The sequence below is a fragment of the Scatophagus argus genome, chromosome 19, assembly GCF_020382885.2.
Source record: "Scatophagus argus isolate fScaArg1 chromosome 19, fScaArg1.pri, whole genome shotgun sequence".
Classification (NCBI taxonomy): domain Eukaryota; kingdom Metazoa; phylum Chordata; class Actinopteri; family Scatophagidae; genus Scatophagus; species Scatophagus argus.
The window spans coordinates 21,193,258-21,210,689 of record NC_058511.1 but is presented as its reverse complement, the minus strand read 5'-3'; the positions used below and the strand labels follow the sequence as shown (position 1 = coordinate 21,210,689).

The window sequence follows — 17,432 nt, the reverse complement described above, 5'->3', positions numbered from 1 at the left end:
TGTATTGTCCATGTAGCCTGAACCATCCTCTCAAACTCTCAAACATACTACTAAACAAATTACATAGAACACCCCTTTTGATGCTCTGTGTGACACGCTCCCTTACATAACAAGTGTAGTTTATTTGTTCATCTTGCGGTTGATTTTATTTTTCAGTACTCCCACAGCAAACATTTTTTCATGCACCTGACTTTGTGCTCAGGGCTATTTAGTCCGTGAGCCAGAGGGGTTGGTCGTTACCGAAAAAGTGGCAAAGGTTACCATACCTTTTCGGAAAGCTTGGAATCTCAGCTTTTCAATGATGTATGATGGCCATCTGACAAGAGCAGCTGTTTTGAGTTATCACACATAATGTAGACCAAGGTTGAGAAAATAATGCGTATAAATCAAGCAGAGCATTGGCATAGTTAAAAAGCTATATTGGACATGCTGGAATATTTAATTTTGTTATGTTTGGTATCATTTTAAAGGGGAGACTCTGAGCTTTCATTTAAACCCTTTTGTGAACATTTTGGACTAGTATAGCCAACCCTGGAGCTCTTCAAACTTTTAATCACACACATTTTCCTGCCATTTCCGCCTAATTCATCTTTTGTCTTTTAGTCCTGTGGCACCAGGGAGCATCAGAGAAACTAAATTCAAACACTGAAATACTGGCATGACCCTAAGGATTCAGAAAATGTATCATTTACCCATATTATCTGATTTGGAGGGGGTGATTTTCAGTCTTATATCAGACATGGTGTTTTTCAAAAGACGGAAACAATAGTGTACTAGGTTGAGAAAATAATGCATATATCAAGCAGAACACTGACATAGCTGAAAATCTAACAACGGTATAACTGGATGGATGACATGGATAGACATGGATTCCTATTTTAAGGTGTGGCAAACCCAATTGTGACTGTGCCATTACTGTAAAAGGTCAAGGTCAAGACCTTTAGGCATGGTCAATGATATTTTATGATATTTTCGCACACATTGCATCATTCAAGGCCACAACACTAATCAAACTCCTCGTCGGAATCCTCATCAGAGGAATAGGATTGTTCCTCAAAATCATCCTTCTGGTTTTTGCACTGTCTTGCATGGCATAGGTCAGTGCAGGCCAAGGTGTTGGCAACACACTGACATGATGGAGTGACACAGTCCCTTCTGCATGAGCAGGACAGAAACTCAAGTACTGCTTGTGGACCGATGGAGACACTGAACCAATCTATGGAGAGCTGCAAGTCACCATCTTGCTCCACTCGAGACCACCCGTGCTCAACTGGGGAAGGAACTTCAGGGTTGTTCTCGAGGCATCTTCTCCAGATAGCACCTTGATAGTTAGCTCTGAGACAGTGCTTACTGAGAGAATCTGAGCATGGAGGTAACTGCCAGGATTCTATGCCTTTCTTTGCGCAAAAAAGTGCATACCTCATTTCATTGATGTTGGTGATTTTGGACTTGGAGCTGTACATTTGACATGTGAACTCCTGTAAGGCTGCATACAACAGGTGTCATTGTCCAGTCTAACCCAACCTTCTGAAAGGTCTCACAGAAGTTTTCATTCTTCTGAAGAAGTTTTAAGGCTGACACTTTACCACGGCCCGCAAATGCACTTACAGTGTCGCAGCCTGTGTATGCATGTAAACCAGGCAAAGCCTGGCATAACTGTGAACCCAGACCACGAGCGAGCTGAGAGATGTTTATGTAACTGGTGCGATTCTTTGTCCCTGTCTTCAGGAACAGGTCACATGTGAGTGTGTCACTGGTAGCCAGGCTTATCACCAAGACATCAGTGTCATCAGACACAAGGATGACAGACTTGTAACCAGTCCTTGAAGCATGGCAAGCATGGAGTAGCATACGGGTCTCAGCCTCTTCCTGAGTGGACGACAGTTCTGCTACCTTGTGCACTCCCTGTTGGGTCAGCTTGTAACACTGATCTTTCGCTGTAGTGTACAGAACCTTTTCACCGAGTCTCGTTCTAGACTGTTCTTTGCCCCACTCTTTGAGCAAGAAGGTAGCAAGATTTGTTTTGTTGTTGTTGCTGTGTAGGAACTTCTTCCATTGCTGAACTCTGTGCCCTGCAGTGATCTGTTTGACCTCTTTGCCTGAGTCTGCATCTCTAGCCACTCTCTCCATGTGTTTGATAGAAGCTTCATTATATACATCAAAAACAATGTCAACACGGGTGCTGTGACTTGCTTCAGCTAGCACAGTGGACAAAGCATAGACTGCAATATCAGCAAATGTCTTGCCATCACCGTTCAGCTTCTGAACAAGTGCCATGCCATCTATTACGCAGGTGGAATTAAATGGCAATGATTCAGCAACACATGGGAACTTAAGCAGTCTGGTCAATCGGAACCCTGCCAAATGTATTTGTTGCACTCAGCTGGGCCGAAAAGCCACCTTCACAGAGAAACATGTACAGATCTGGTTTCTCATGTTCAATGTGGCTCATCTCTGAGTAGTAGGCAGTGAGTGACCTTGCATAATTAAGATTATCATAAGCAAAGGTCCACGGTATGATTGATCGGATGCTAGCCATGTGCAATGCCCAGTTTCCTTCACGTGATGCCCTAACAAGGTTTAGTACAACCTCCACCATGTCAATATATGACATCCAGAAGCTGGCCAGTGGACCTTGCTGAGACCTGAGATGCTGAAGGAATTCACAGAAGTACTGGTGGACCTTTCTGAAAACTGTATGGTCAAGTGATTCTTCTACAGTGGTTGATGATATACCCTCAGAAAAGACACTCAAGTTTAAGGGCAGGATATCTAGGAGATTGTGGGCATCAGGATGTTTCTCTGTGAGCCACAGGGGAAACTGATTCCAGACCAGCCTCAGGAGGGCTTCATACATGATTTTGTGGAATCTCAGAGATTTATTGTACTTATGGCCATCCAATACACCACTGACAGACCCCTCTGCCACAGCTCCAAATTCAATGCAGATGTCCTTTAGGCCTGCTGCCTGGAAACGCTTCCCAATCACACCCAGGAACATGCAGATGGTGTGAAAGACTCCAAGTCTTGGCACAATGTTGGGAAACGTGTCTCTATGTGCCCACAGAATTTCTGTAACTTTACAGTAGAGTGCCTGATGTGTAAGAAAGTCATGATTTTCTTACTTTGAAAGAGAATTTCATGAACACTTGCCATCTGGGTAGCTGGGGCATTGATGGTTGGCAGATAGCTGACAACACTGGGAATAAAATCAACAGAGTTTGATGCTAAGATATTGTAACCTGTCCAGCTAGGGACGCTTTGATTTGTGGCAGAGTGCAGTCTGCATAGCAACCATCGTTGCATTCTGTTTTTATTTATTACAAGCCCATTATTTACATGTTTAAACTGCTTAAACCACAATAATAACTTTAAATGTGGCCTCATCCAATACATGTCAAGTTTGAACATTTCTCCAAAATTAGCGCCTATTTCAGTAAATTAAGCCTAATTTGCATATTAAGCTATTACTTTTAAGAAAACCTGAAATACAAGCAATACTTCTCTTAATGTATGTGATAAACTGGGGAAGTTTTGTGGTGTTATATAAAAGTTTTACCCTATTTACCAGTATTTCTCACCAGAGAACAGTCATTTTTAAATGTAAATTCCACAAAAGTGTGGACCTCATATAAATTAGGCTACATGTGGTTGTTGTGTTTTAAGGACCCTTTGAACTATCTAAAAATGATGAAAATGCTTAATAACAACTTTTTCTAAAAAATACTTACCTCAGACTTTCAACTTGACATATCAAGAAATTAGCCTAGGGATAGGCTAATAGTACACTTCTGTTTCTGTCTTTTGAAAAACGCCATGTCTGATATAAGACTGAAAATCACCCCCTCCAAATCAGATAATATGGGTAAATGATACATTTTCTGAATCCTTAGGGTCATGCCAGTATTTCAGTGTTTGAATTTAGTTTCTCTGATGCTCCCTGGTGCCACAGGACTAAAAGACAAAAGATGAATTAGGCGGAAATGGCAGGAAAATGTGTGTGATTAAAAATTTGAAGAGCTCCAGGGTTGGCTATACTAATCCAAAATGTTCACAAAATGGTTTAAATGAAAGCTCAGAGTCTCCCCTTTAAAATGATACCAAACATAACAAAATTAAATATTATAATATGTCCAATATAGCTTTTTAACTTTGCCAATGCTTTGCTTGATTTATATGCATTATTTTCTCAACCTTGGTCTACATTATGTGTGATAACTCAAAACAGCTACTCTTGTCAGATGGCCATCATACATCATTGGAAAGCTGAGATTCCAAGCTTTCCGAAAAGGTATGGTAGTCTTTGCCACTTTTTCGGTAACGGTTTCCATATTTTGGGGCCCTGGCTCACGGACTAATTGTGATGTTTAATGTTTTTGGATAACCATGGGTAATTTGTAGAATTCTGTGCCACAGAACTGTACATACATAAAAGTTATAGAAACATAAAAGCATTCCTATAGCTTCTAACATCACCCCATAGGACTTCATCTACTTTTTCTTTGTTTCTAGGATAAAAAGCAACACCTTAGAGGCCTCCCCACCAACTAGAGACACTATTCCCATCAACAGTGCACACCACCATGACATCACCAGTAATTGCAACGGTGATGTCTTTGACTTCTACTCCATCACTCCTTCACTTTTGCCAGGTGGTATGGCCTTGCCCATAATTACATCAACGCAAGAACCCCTAAAAAGGAAATCGGATTCCAGCTGGTCAGAAATGTCTACAGTAACCAAAGCGCCAAACTGTCAAACTGAAGACATTCTATGTAACAGTGGCTCAACCTGTGATGCCCTTTCAGATCTTTTTGGAACAGTAATCTCTGCTTCAGAAGAAGAAAACAAAAAAAAACAGAAAAATGAAAACATTGAAGAACAGTGCTCTATAACCCGAGAAGAGCAAGCTAAGAGACATACGGATGAAAAATATTCAGAGTCATTTGGGTGTGTGTTTCAGAAAGTCTCAAAGAATATGAGAGACCAAAGACTCAGGGAGCTGGAGGTAAATCATCAGCAGTGTAACAGAGAGGGAGGAGAAGGACAAGGAAACCAGGTGGTGTCTGTAAACAGTGCGAGAAAAAATGTGACTGATGTTTTAGATACACCTTCAGAATCCCTCATTAGCAGCACACAGTCATTCGTTAAGAGCTGGGACCAGATTTGGACAAAGAATAATAGTGTTGTACTACAGGAAAAGGTAGTAGCTGAAGCTGAAACAAGAAAAAAAATGCATGCAAAGTTGCCAAGCTTTGTTTTCAGACCAAGAAAGATTACATCATCAGTCCACAAATGTGACCTTAATGTTATTGCAGAGTTCCAAAATCAGTGTAATTCAGGAAACAGAGATTTTCACACCAACATAGAAAGCGGAGTAAGTAAACAGAAGCCTGTAAGTGATGATAATTCAGCAAGCCCACATACAGACACAGAGAAGAACAAGAGACAGAACCAGAACCAAATTCTTTCTGAAGATAGAAGAAAGCAGATGAGCTGTGCTAGTGACGTGCAAGACAGCGGGTCTGAAGCTAGTCTTCATTTTACATCAGAAGAGCTGGGAAAGGATATATTTTCCTTGGGAAAGGATGAAGTGGCACGAGTAAAATCTCTAGATAGAATAAAGGGTAGAGGCGATACAGAAAATCTGTGTCATCAACAAAGAACTGGAGTCAATGCCATTGATGAGACCAAAGTAGATAGCTTTACTTGTGTCCCATCTTTAAAACCAAGCACTTACATCTGTGGTGCGGAACCATCCGAATCAGGCCACACCAAGCCTGCTGTGGCCTACTCCACCCTTGCTAAACTTTCAAGATTCTCATTTATCTGTCCAACTGAATCCACAACCACAGCTCGAATGAAAGTGGAAAAAAGTCCACTTAGAAGAGCCTGTGCTGAATGGTCAAGAGGAAATGGGAAAAACGAGAAAACTCTAAGAACGAAGATAATTTATGACAAAATAAATGACATATTACCCCCGCCAGCCACTGAGCTCACAGCAGAACAAAAACATGAACAAGGGACAGAGTCACCAACTAAAACAACATCTAAGACCAAGTGCATAGAAAAGCAGATAGAGCCTGCTCATTCTGCAAAACATAGTAACAATTTTAAAGTAGTGAATGATGGTCCTGTTGTCTGTCAAAACACTGTCACTCTGAAGAAGAGAAAGCATCTTGAGCTGGGACTTCCACCAAGTAGTGTTGATAGTTCTAGGGGTCTTTTTTCAGGATTGTCTTTGTTTGGCTCAGTTGACTTAGCCAGTGATGTTCTTGACACCGACTGGGACCGAGAGGTTGCAAAGAAAGCCAACGTCTGAAATGTGTGCATATGGATCAGTAAAGTACTTCACATCATTTTTTTCTCTGGGGTACGTCAGTTGATTTCTTTGCTGGGAATAAATGTTAACTCATTGGAGAAGTTCAGGTTTGCATCAATTCATTCAGTGTTGATTTTTGGCTGTATTTCTCCAGATTCTTTGAATCTTTTGATGATATCTTGGATTGTAGAGGGTGAAATCCCTAAATTCCTTGCAACTGTGCCTAGGATGACTGTTTACCCACACAGTTTTTTACCAACCAGTGGTGAACTTGGGCCCCATCCTTGTTTTTGAACAACTGACCCCTTTTTTTGAGGATTGCCAGTTAACTTCTTAAAATGTGTTACTTTGTTGCCTGCTGCTCAAATGTGTAAGTGATATTAATTTTACTTTGACCACACTACGTACTTGTTATGTTAATTGGTTTTAATCCCTTCAGCAAATCTGATCATAAAACAGGTAAATCTATTTCTAATCTATCTTTAAAACTGAAAAAAAACAAACAGTTGTATTAGTCCACTGGGCGCAATGCTGCAAAATAAGAAACGGCACATTTTTGATTTGTGCATTATTTTTTAAAATTATTGCAAGTATGGACTGGGAACAGTTCATGGGTTATCAATCAACAATCACTGTTTTGCAGAGAAAAATCAAGGAGACCATTCTTCTGTGTCTCCAGAGACACTCTCCCTTCATGTACAACTACCGGTACCTCTGGTCGACTGAAGCTGTAGAAGTCACAAGACGGAAACTAAGCCAGCTCTTTTCTGCTAATGAAAACCATTTAGATATTTTTCAATCATTAATTAACTCAAGTCATTAACACAACAAAATCCATTTTCTATACCGCTTATCCATCTGGGTCACAATGGAACTGAAGCCTGTCCCAGCTGACAAGGGGCGAGAGGCAAGGTATATCCTAGATTTTTCGCCAGTCAATTGCAGGGTTGACACAAAGACCAACAACCCCCCCCCCCCACACACACACACACACACACACTTAGGGCCAGTGCAGAGTAGCCAATTAACCTAATGTGCATGTTTTAGGAACTGTGGGAGGAAGCAGGAACACCTGAACCTTGCTGTGAGGCAACAGTGTCAACCACTGTACTGCTGTCCTGCCCAACGCAGCAATATTTAAGGTATAATGCCCCACAAAGTGTCTGTTACCAGGAATTAATGGAAGACGGGGAGGCCAGAACCATCCAACTCCCTGTCCATTAATTCCTGATGATGGACAAGTGTATTATCCCACTTAATCCGTAATCACTTGGAAAGAAAAAAATTAAGACCGTTCATTTTATATGTTGGTGTATTGCAGTGCTTCTCAATTATTTTCTGTTGCGCCCTCCCCCCCAGCAAGAAGAAAACAATTCGCGCCCCCCCAACTCTCCGCCGCGACTATAAATAATAGTAATAATAATATGTAATAATATGATGCTAACAGTGCTCGCTGGTTTACTGAAGTAGCATTCACAAAGCGGGATGATTGTTGGCAATATTCGGCACGTTTTCGCTGAAAAAACTCCAGCGGCTTATCAGCATGATTGGGATGTAATGTCTTCAAGTGGCGCCTTAATTTATTTGGCTTCATGCTGTCCGCTGCCAGCATTTTTAGACACAGTAAACACACCGGTCTTTCCTCGTCTCCCACTGTAGTCACTGTAGTGAAACCAAGCGCTACATATGCGTCGTCATATTTCCTCGTCTGAGCTTTCGGGTGAGTTACTTTTGTCTCATTATCTTCGTCTCTCTCCGCCTTTCTTTTCATCCCTGTTAAAAATTTCTTCATGTTGTCTCTTAAGGGTTCGTTTACTGCACTTCATATCGCCTGCTCGGTGCAAAAAACCCGCTACACCATAGAGCTAATACTCCTTGCGCACACTTTGACAATGAGAGCGCCACTGCCAACTACTGTAGTGGATGTGCAATTACACTTTATTCTAGTACGGCAACAAAAGCGTGTTCTCCAGGGTCACACACGCCCCCCCTGGCATCGCACCGCGCCCCCCCCAGGGGGGTGCGCCCCACTATTTGAGAAGCACTGGTGTATTGAAAGTTTTTCAGTAGCTTTAACTCTGTCTGCCTGGTAATACCTGAGAGTATGTTTGTACTACAATCATAATCATAATGTAATAGAAACACTGTTCAATACTCAAGTAAACAGGGCCAACTTTAGCAGTATGATATTCCTAGTCCACTCTGTTTTGGCTCAAACGTGCGCCCGAAAACTAGTATTACGCTAGCAAGATTCAAAGTCAGTAATGACTTAATTCCTATGGTTTACAAACAATAAATTTAATTTGCCAAAGAATATACTTTTTTTTCTGGTTCCTGAAAAATTTGGATAGCCCTAAAAACAATCATATCTATAGTAAATAGCAGTGTAAAGACTGGGGTTATGCACTTTGGCTTTGATTTATTGCTGCTATTCATTCTGATTCCGACCTGCTGTACTTTACACTATTCCCTTGTTTATTTCAGAAGTAAAGGTATCAAGCTTAAGTACATTATTAATTTCTTTCGCTGTTTTATTAATTAATTCATTTCATGATTAAAATTACATTAAGTACTTTAAATGCAGCAAGAGTTTGAAATCATGTCTCTAAATCAAACAGCGCAAACCTTAGTAGATACAATTGTGTTCAAAATAACAGCAGTGTGTTTAAAAGGGTGAATGAAGTTCAAAATCCTTATAATAGCTTTTATTTCCATACACCGAAATGCATTGAGAACACTGCATATTCTCTTCCAACTCAAAACACGAAGAAAGATTTATCAAATCTATTTATACAAAGTGAAGAAAAAGGAATATTAAGCTGCATTTTCCTTTACAAACTCAAACGTTTACTGTATAAATTGAAAAATGGATGAAGATTTAGCTTTCCTGTGAATCACTGAACTAACATTTAGTTGTATAACCACTGTTTCTGAGAACTGCTTTACATCTGTGTTGATGTGATGCATGAGTCAACCAAATTCTGGCATTCCAGCCCAGGATGATTGGACTACATGCCACAATTCGTCTGCCTTTCTTGGTTTTGCTTCCAAAACAGCATTTTTGGTGTCACCCCACAAGTTTTCTATTGGATTAAGGTCCGAGGATTGGGCTGGCCTCTCCATAACGTTAATCTTGTTGGTCTGGACCCGAGGTGCTGCTCACTTACTGGTGTGTTTGGGGTCATCACCCATTTCAAGGGCATTTCCTCTTCAGCACAAGGCAGCATGATCTCTTCATGTATTTTGTTGTATTCAAACTGATCCATTGTATGCAATAAATAGGCCAACACCATAGTATGAGAAACACCCTCATATCATGCGCCACCATGCTTCACTGTCTTGTGTTTGGGGATCATCTGATAAACTGTCTGGCCCAAGACCCATAGAAAACAGTCTTGCTTTCATCAGTCCACAAAATGTTATCGTCATTTCTCTTTAGGCCTGTCAGTGTATTTTTTTTTGCAAATTGTAACCTCTTCAGCACATGTAGTTTTTGCAACAATGGGACTTTGCGTGGGCTTCTTGCTGATAGCTTGGCTTCACGTAGGTGTCTTCTAATTGTTACAGTACTCACAGGTAACTTTAGACCTTCTTTGATCTCCCTGGAGCTGATTGTTGCTAATTTGGCTATTCTTCAATCCATTTATTCCATGTCTTTCTGGCTTTGGCTGCCATTTTAAAGCATTTGAGGTCATTTTAGCTGATCAGCCTATCATTTTCTGCATTTTATAAGTTGTCCCCTCTCCAATCAACTTTTTAATCAAAGTACGCTATTCTTCTGAACAATGTGTGGAACAACCCATTTTACTCAGATTTTCAGAGAGAAATGCACTATAACCAGCATGTACAACATTTGCTGCCTTCATCCTTAAATAAGAGCCACCTGTTTGACGCTTGTTTCTTCGCAGAATTAATGATCTCACAAATTAAACTATGCACTGCAATTATTTTGAACATGCCCCTTTCAATTAATTTCAATTTTTAATTCAGTTCATTTATATAGTGCCAATTCACAACAAAAGCTATCTTATGACAGTTTCCAATTAGAGCAGGTCTAGACTATACTCTTTAATTACATTTTGTAATATAGAGAACCCAACATGCCCCCTTGAGCAAGCGCTTGGCGACAGTGGCAAGGAAAAACATCCTTTTAGAGGGGAGAAACCTCGGAGCAGACCCCGGTTCTACATGGGCGACCATCTGCCTTGACTGTTTTGGTTGAGAGAGACAGACAGAGCGAAAGAGAGAGAGAGGGAGCCAGGTGGTGCATGAGAGAAGGAGCACACAAACAGAGATGTGTAGTAACAGCACTAATACCAAAAGTATTGGAACTGTAGATAATGATAATGATGAAGTATACACAAGGTACTATGATGATTATGATAACAATAGTAGTAACAATAATAATGGTAGTAGCTGCACAGAGTAATAACAGAATTAAAATACATTATGACTAAACAGTGGTAATCGCAGTAGGTTTCAAGCAGGGCCACAGCAGGAGATCCACGATCCATGGGAACCTGCGAGACGAGAAAGCACAAGGACTCCAGCAAAGAAGTTGAGTTAGTGACTTGCATTAATGGGACATAAATGTGTGCAGAAGGAGAGGAAGAGAGAGCTCAGTGCGTCGTGGGTGATCCCCCGGCAGTCTGAGCCTATAGCAGCATAGTCTAGGCCAGTCCTAACTATAAGCTTTATCAGAAAGGAAAGTTTCAAGTCAACTCTTAAACGTGGAGAGGGTGTCCGCCTCCCGGACCGAAACTGGAAGATGGTTCCACAATAGAGGAGTTTGATAACTAAAGACTGTGGTTCCCGATCTACTTTTGAAGACTTTAGGATCCACAAGTAATCCTGCATCTTGAGAACATAAAGCTCTGGTGGGATAATAGGGTTCTATCAACTCTTTAAGATATGATGGTGCCTGGCCTTTCAGGGCTTTATATGTGATGAGAAGAATTTTAAACTCTATCCTGAATTTTACAGATAGCCAATGGAGAGAAGCCAATATGATATGATGAGAAATATGATCTCTAATGCTAGTTCTTGTGAGTAATTGTGCAGTTGCTAGTGTCTTTAGAGACTTATTGGGGCAACCTGATTAAAGAGAGTTACAATGATCCAGCCTGGAGGTAATAAACCCAGCTTAATGGAGTTCCTTTAATGCCATTGTTAGGCGGTGTTCCAATCTGTGTAGTAAGATGGAATGGTCAGTGGTGTCAAATGCAGCACTACGGTCTAACAGTACAAGGACAGAGATAAGTCTCTTGTCTGATGCCAGGAGGAGGTCAATTCTGACTTTGACCAATGCTGTTTCTGTGCTATGATGAGCTCTAAAGCCCGATTGAAAGTCCTCAGATAAGCTATTACTATGTAGAAAGTCACATAGCTGATTGGCGACTGTTCTCTCAAGGATCTTAGAGAGAAATGGAAGATTTGATATTGGTCTATAGTTGCTTAAAATGTCTGGGTCAAGTGACTACAGCTACTTTAAAGGACTAGGGTACATAGCATGTGATTAGGGACAGATTGATGATACATAATAGACAGGTGCTAAGTAAAGGTAAAACTTCTTTGAGCAGCTTAGATGGGAGAGGGTCTAAGAGGTATGCTGTTGGTTTAGATGGAAATATGAATGAATTTAACTGGTGAAGGTCAATGAGAGTAAAGCAGTCAAGATAATTATCTGGTTCTACTGCTGTTTCCAGTGTTTGATAGTAGATCAATACCATCTGAGATCAGTAGGTGTTGAATTTTGTCTCTAATGTTTAAATTCTTGCACTGTCCACACAATGGTCGATTTGAGAGGGACTATAAGTCTTTAATATTGTAATGTTCTGCAGTACCGGGACATGATACTGTAGTAAATGACAATACAATTGCTTCCTTAAATTTAGCCACAGTACTATCAGACAGGTATCTAGTGTGAGATACTAGTGATATAGATACTAGTGAGATCTAGTGTAGAGTTTTTTTCTTGGTGGTATGTAGTCAAGTAATACAAACTCAAAAGTCATTAAACAATGGTCAGAAAAGGAGGATTTTGTTCTAAGACTATTAAATGTTCTACTTCAATGTCATATGTCAGAACAAGGTCAAGAGGGTGATTAAAACAGTCAGTGGGTTTATGTACACACTGACAGAAGCCGATTGAATCTAATGAAGAGATAAATGCTGTGCAAAGGCTATCGTTACCATTGTCCACATGGATACTGAAATCGCCCATAATACTTACTGTTGAGAAATGTGAGTATTAATATGACTGTGGGGAGTGGTTCTCCCCTGTGAACCACTGTAGGGAGTGGTTCTTCTTAATGGTTCTGTTACACAGAATCAGCAGTATGCATGTCATGACTGTTGGATCTTTTGGTTTCGTTACTCTCCTACACCTACCAGTAAATTATTTGCCATGTAGAAATGTAATTTCTACCAAAAACAGTGATTGATCTGGTTAGCGATGTTGGACTGCTATTATTGTGAATAGAACTGTATATCTACTATGTGTTGTCACTAATAATTTTTCATGAATATGTTGAGCTACCCAGAGAAGAGCTTTGAGTAGGCATGAATTATGAATTGACTTCACACATGGATATGACAAATACTTGAGGGTCCACCAGCAGACCAGCCTAGACTATAATTACTTAAAATTTCTAAATTAAAAACTCTTTGAAATCAAATGTATCTAATCCAGTCCTGGTCATGGGAGACCCTGCTCTCTGTGTTGAAGAGGTGTCACTGCTCCAACACACCAGCTTCAAATAAGTGGGTTCTTAACAGGCTTCAGCAGCACTTCATGATGAGCAGATCTTTTGAATCTGGTGTGTTGGAAGTGGGACATAACAGGGTAGATAAGACATGCCAAATAGAGGGTCCTGAGCACATTTACTGATTAGTAATCATACTTTCTCCATTGACTGGGGCTCAAGCCCACAACCTTAAACACACCAAGGCACCAAGAACAAGCCCTGGACTTTTCGCTTATCAGTGGTTTCACACTATGACACCATGACCTAGGTAGTCTGTATTGTCCTGGTTTTTTGTTTGTTTGTTTTTGTTTTATTTTTTGTTTTTACAAAGACTGATTGCTCCATACATGAGAAATTGAAGTTGAAAGATGCTATTTTCCATTGACAATAGTTAAAAAATAAGTTTTGGAGATAAAATTGGTGATTGATTTGACACATCTACCATGATATTTTCTATCATGAATACTAAGGATTAATTTAGCAAGAATTTGCTGTATGTCTTTACAGTTGATCATTATGATGTACTGTGGCCTCAGTTTTTGATAATTCAAAACTCTGGCTGCATCATTTGTGGTGTCTTAAGAAGCAGTGTAGCAAGTTTTGCGTCAATCAAACAAAAAATATAGGATGAGACAGATTTATTACAGTTAAAAAATGGAGTGATCGACGTCATAATTCCTGCCAGCTTAATATAAAACATTCTGCTTACATTTAAGTGTCCCACAAGGATACACTACATTCTATACTTTTTGGATCAGATTGTCTCCTATTTACATTGACCACATAGATGCAGTTTGGGTTGAAAACAGTCTTTTCTACATCTTACCAAAGACCTGATTTACACTATATGGACAAAAGTATTGGGACACATCTTTAATATTAAAATCAGGTGTGGAATAGAGCTGTTTTTCAGGGGTTTGGCTAAGCCCCTTACTTCCAGTGAAGGGAATCTTAATGCTTCAGCATACAAAGACATTTTGGACCAGACTATGCTTCCAACGTGGTGACAACGGTTTGGGGAATGCCCTATTGTAATTCCAGCATGACTGTGCCTCAGTGCACAATGCAAGGGCCATTAAGAAATGGTTAGATGATTTTGGTGTGGAGGAAATAGACTGGCCCGCACAGAACCCTGACTTCAACTCCATCAGACTCCTTTGGGATGAACTGGAATGGAGATTGGAACCAGGCCTTCCAACATCAGTGCCCAACCTCACAAATGCTCTGCTGCAAATATACTCACAGAAACACTCCAAAATCCTGTGGTCAGGTGTCCCAATATTTTTTTCAAGAAGGTTTATAAGGTATTAGTGTAGGCACACAAGATGCACTTGGCAGCACAATTTATGCAACTTATCTCAATTTCTGTGTCTAACAATATTCACTGAAACAAGAAGAATAGAATCGATGCTGAGCGTCCTTTCACAATCATTCAACAAAGTGTAACTCTTTCAGTTGAACTGCTGTTTGGTTTGTTCTCTGCAGTAGTGAAGTCACTGGTCCTCTTTTTCTTCACCTTCATCTTTGAGATCATCAGGTGGAAAATCTCCAAAATGTTGAGGATCACAGAGAGAACGGCCATAGCCAACATAAACATGATAAAGATGCTCTTCTCTGTGGGGCGACTTATGAAGCAGTCTACTGGTGCTGGACAGGGATAGTTTGGAAATGAAATCTTACTAGGCATAAGTATGAAGCCATAGAGGTAGTACTGGCCTACAATGAATGCCACTTCAAGCAGGATCTTGAACAGCAGCTGCATCATGTAGCTGACTAGCAGGACTCCCTTGAGCTGCACTTTTCCATGTTCATTTGAATATTTTGGGGCTTTCATCATTCCATTCTTAGCAGTTTTCTTCTCCATGCATCTCCTCAGCTTGTTTTCTCTGCGAATCACGAGCAGAACGTGGCCCAGATAGATAAGTGTTGGTGTGGAGACAAAGAGGATCTGGAGGACCCAGAAGCGTGCATGAGATATGGGGAAGGACTGATCATAGCAGGCGTTTTTGCAACCAGGACTTTCGGTGTTACACTTCATGTTTGCTTGTTCGTCTCCCCATATTTTATCTACGCCAGCAGCCAGGATGAAGATCCTGAAGAGGAAAAGAACACTCATCCAGACTTTCCCCACTACAGTGGAATGTGACTGAACCTTGTCCAACAAAGCAGACAGGAAGGACCACTCCGCCATGATGAATGACAATCTACAAGGGAGAAGACAAAGAAAGCAATGAAGACCAGGGATATAACATTTTATGTCCGGTCAAGTCAGCATGAGGTGACCACATTTCACACAATCAAAGTGGACACTGAAATAAGACATGAGAGAATTAAAGAAAGTGATTTACAGCAGCAATCCAATGAGCAGTGCACACTTACATTCCTCTCTTATGTATTACATATACATATATGTAACCTACATTCTACACAATCGAAATTGAAAAATAAAACATATACAACATAAGTAACCTGCTGGCTGGAAAGCTGTGTACAACATGAATATACTCAATTGAAGATGCTACAAAGACGATTAATGAAGAAGCTTTACTGATTTCTTTGTTATTCTGAATTTTGTCCCAACAACACACTTCAAACAAGTTCGGACAACAAAAGCCTTGGAAAGTTGTGAAATGCTCAAAAAACACTTGCTTGAAAACACAAGAGAGCTATAGTTTTGCTTATTTTGTTACACTCTTTTGGACATTGGTATGTGTGCTATTCTCCATATAATCTGAATGTGTTGCCAGTAACATGTTTGAAACAAGTTAGGACAGGAGCAACATAAGTCTTTGAAAGGTGTGGAATGTTAAAAAAATAACTGTTTATAACATTTAAAGAGGTTAATTGACAATGTTTGTGTATGGGGTGGGCGGGGTTTGCTACATTGTGAAACACATGACTAAATGGTCTCAGGAACACTTCATAAAACTCTAAGCAAACACAGTTTGTTTACAAATGTATTTTTCCATCATGAATATTGCCATGGTGTTGTTTTATGCTAGATTTTGAATTTTGAATGCTGACACTAGTAATTGTGGATGGTCCTTGCCAGATTTTTACACCACATAAATTTCAGATCAATCGGGTATCTGAAATCACATTTGTCAAAAATGTGAGACTCGGGTTTGTTATTACCATTTAGTAACAATACATTTTGCCATCCAGACTGCTGATTAATGTGAAATGAAATATCAGCTCATTAAATTCTATAGAATAGTTTTTACATTTTAACTGGTTAATAATTGCTATTAGTGGAAAATGAAAACGTATTACAATGACAAATGTTCCTACCTCAATAATGCCTTGTTCAATCAGTCTCTGTACTGTCACTGTCATTCTTTTACTTCCCTCTTATAATTCAGGCTGATATTGCACAATCATCTGGTTCCTCCCGGGTCTGACTGACTGACCCACCCATGCTCCAAAACAGCATGACTGTCTGTCACGCAGTAATGTTGAAATTAACTGATGGTAAGAAATTACAGTTCAGTGATCCTCTACTAACAGTAACTGACACCGGATTAACTGTTCTGATATGGATGACTAACCCTCATTCCATTAAAAATGTTTGGTCAGATGCCTATTAGCAACGTGCTGAGATTGAAGCAACTTTCACAGTCTGTAGCCATGGCTGAACTCGTCATCAGAAAAAAACTCACAAAATACTCACATACTTTCTGGTCTTCAACTTGTCATTTCATTGAAATTTTGTTTGGGCATATGTACAATATCACTAAAGCACAATTTAAACTGAAATTACACATGCCTGTTATATTACTGGGTCTCAAGGAAGAATGTGGTATAATCCTAAAATTAAATTAATGTTTGGTCAAATAACACCCCAGCACAGAAAATCTGTATACACTGCACATAGAGTCTGATCAGTAATGGCTCCAGAGATTACAAATGTTTTAGTTCCATTACATAAAATCAGGAAAGTTTGGTTGCTCCCATTTTTAACCTAGCTCCTTCCAGTCGGCCCCCAGTAGCTCCCGAGCACCCAGGAAACCAGGGAAGCTGGATGACTGTACGGAGGAAGCATAGTCCGAAGCAAAAGCCCACGGTTCACCCCCAACCAGTTCACGTTTCCAACAAGTTCTCCCCACTCAGCGACACACCTGCTGAGAAACCAGCTCTGGCTATTGGCAGCTCTATAGTCAGAAATGTGAAGTTAGTGACACCAGCGACCATAGTGAAATGTATTCCTGGGGCCAGAGCGGGCAACGTTGAATCTTATCTAAAACTGCTGGCTAAGGATAAGTGTAAATACAGTAAAATAGTAATACGTGTCAGCGGTAATGACACTCGACTGCACCAGTTGGAGGTCACAAAAATTAATGTTGAATCGGCGTGTACATTTGCAA

The 17,432-nt window shown here is 40.2% G+C and overlaps 2 protein-coding genes across 4 annotated transcripts in view; one reads left to right on the top strand and one right to left on the bottom strand.

The window, feature by feature from the left end:
- Positions 1-6,428, top strand: part of mcm9 (minichromosome maintenance 9 homologous recombination repair factor) — a 44,962-nt gene extending 38,534 nt beyond the window's left edge. For all 3 annotated transcript variants that reach the window (XM_046372991.1, XM_046372989.1, XM_046372992.1), the window contains one exon: positions 4,513-6,428. In XM_046372991.1, the coding sequence (XP_046228947.1) occupies positions 4,513-6,322 (1,810 nt within the window). In that variant the 3' untranslated portion in view covers positions 6,323-6,428. The remainder of the gene's footprint in view (positions 1-4,512) is intronic.
- A 4,462-nt stretch (positions 6,429-10,890) lies between these two features.
- On the bottom strand, positions 10,891-17,158 carry LOC124050879 (gap junction Cx32.2 protein-like). Its single transcript, XM_046373823.1, has 2 exons — positions 16,360-17,158; positions 10,891-15,272 (listed from the first exon to the last, which is right to left on the bottom strand). The coding sequence occupies exon 2, from the start codon at positions 15,257-15,259 to the stop codon at positions 14,501-14,503; it is 759 nt and encodes a 252-aa protein (XP_046229779.1). The 5' UTR covers positions 15,260-15,272; positions 16,360-17,158; the 3' UTR covers positions 10,891-14,500.
- Between the last annotated feature and the right edge of the window lie 274 nt (positions 17,159-17,432).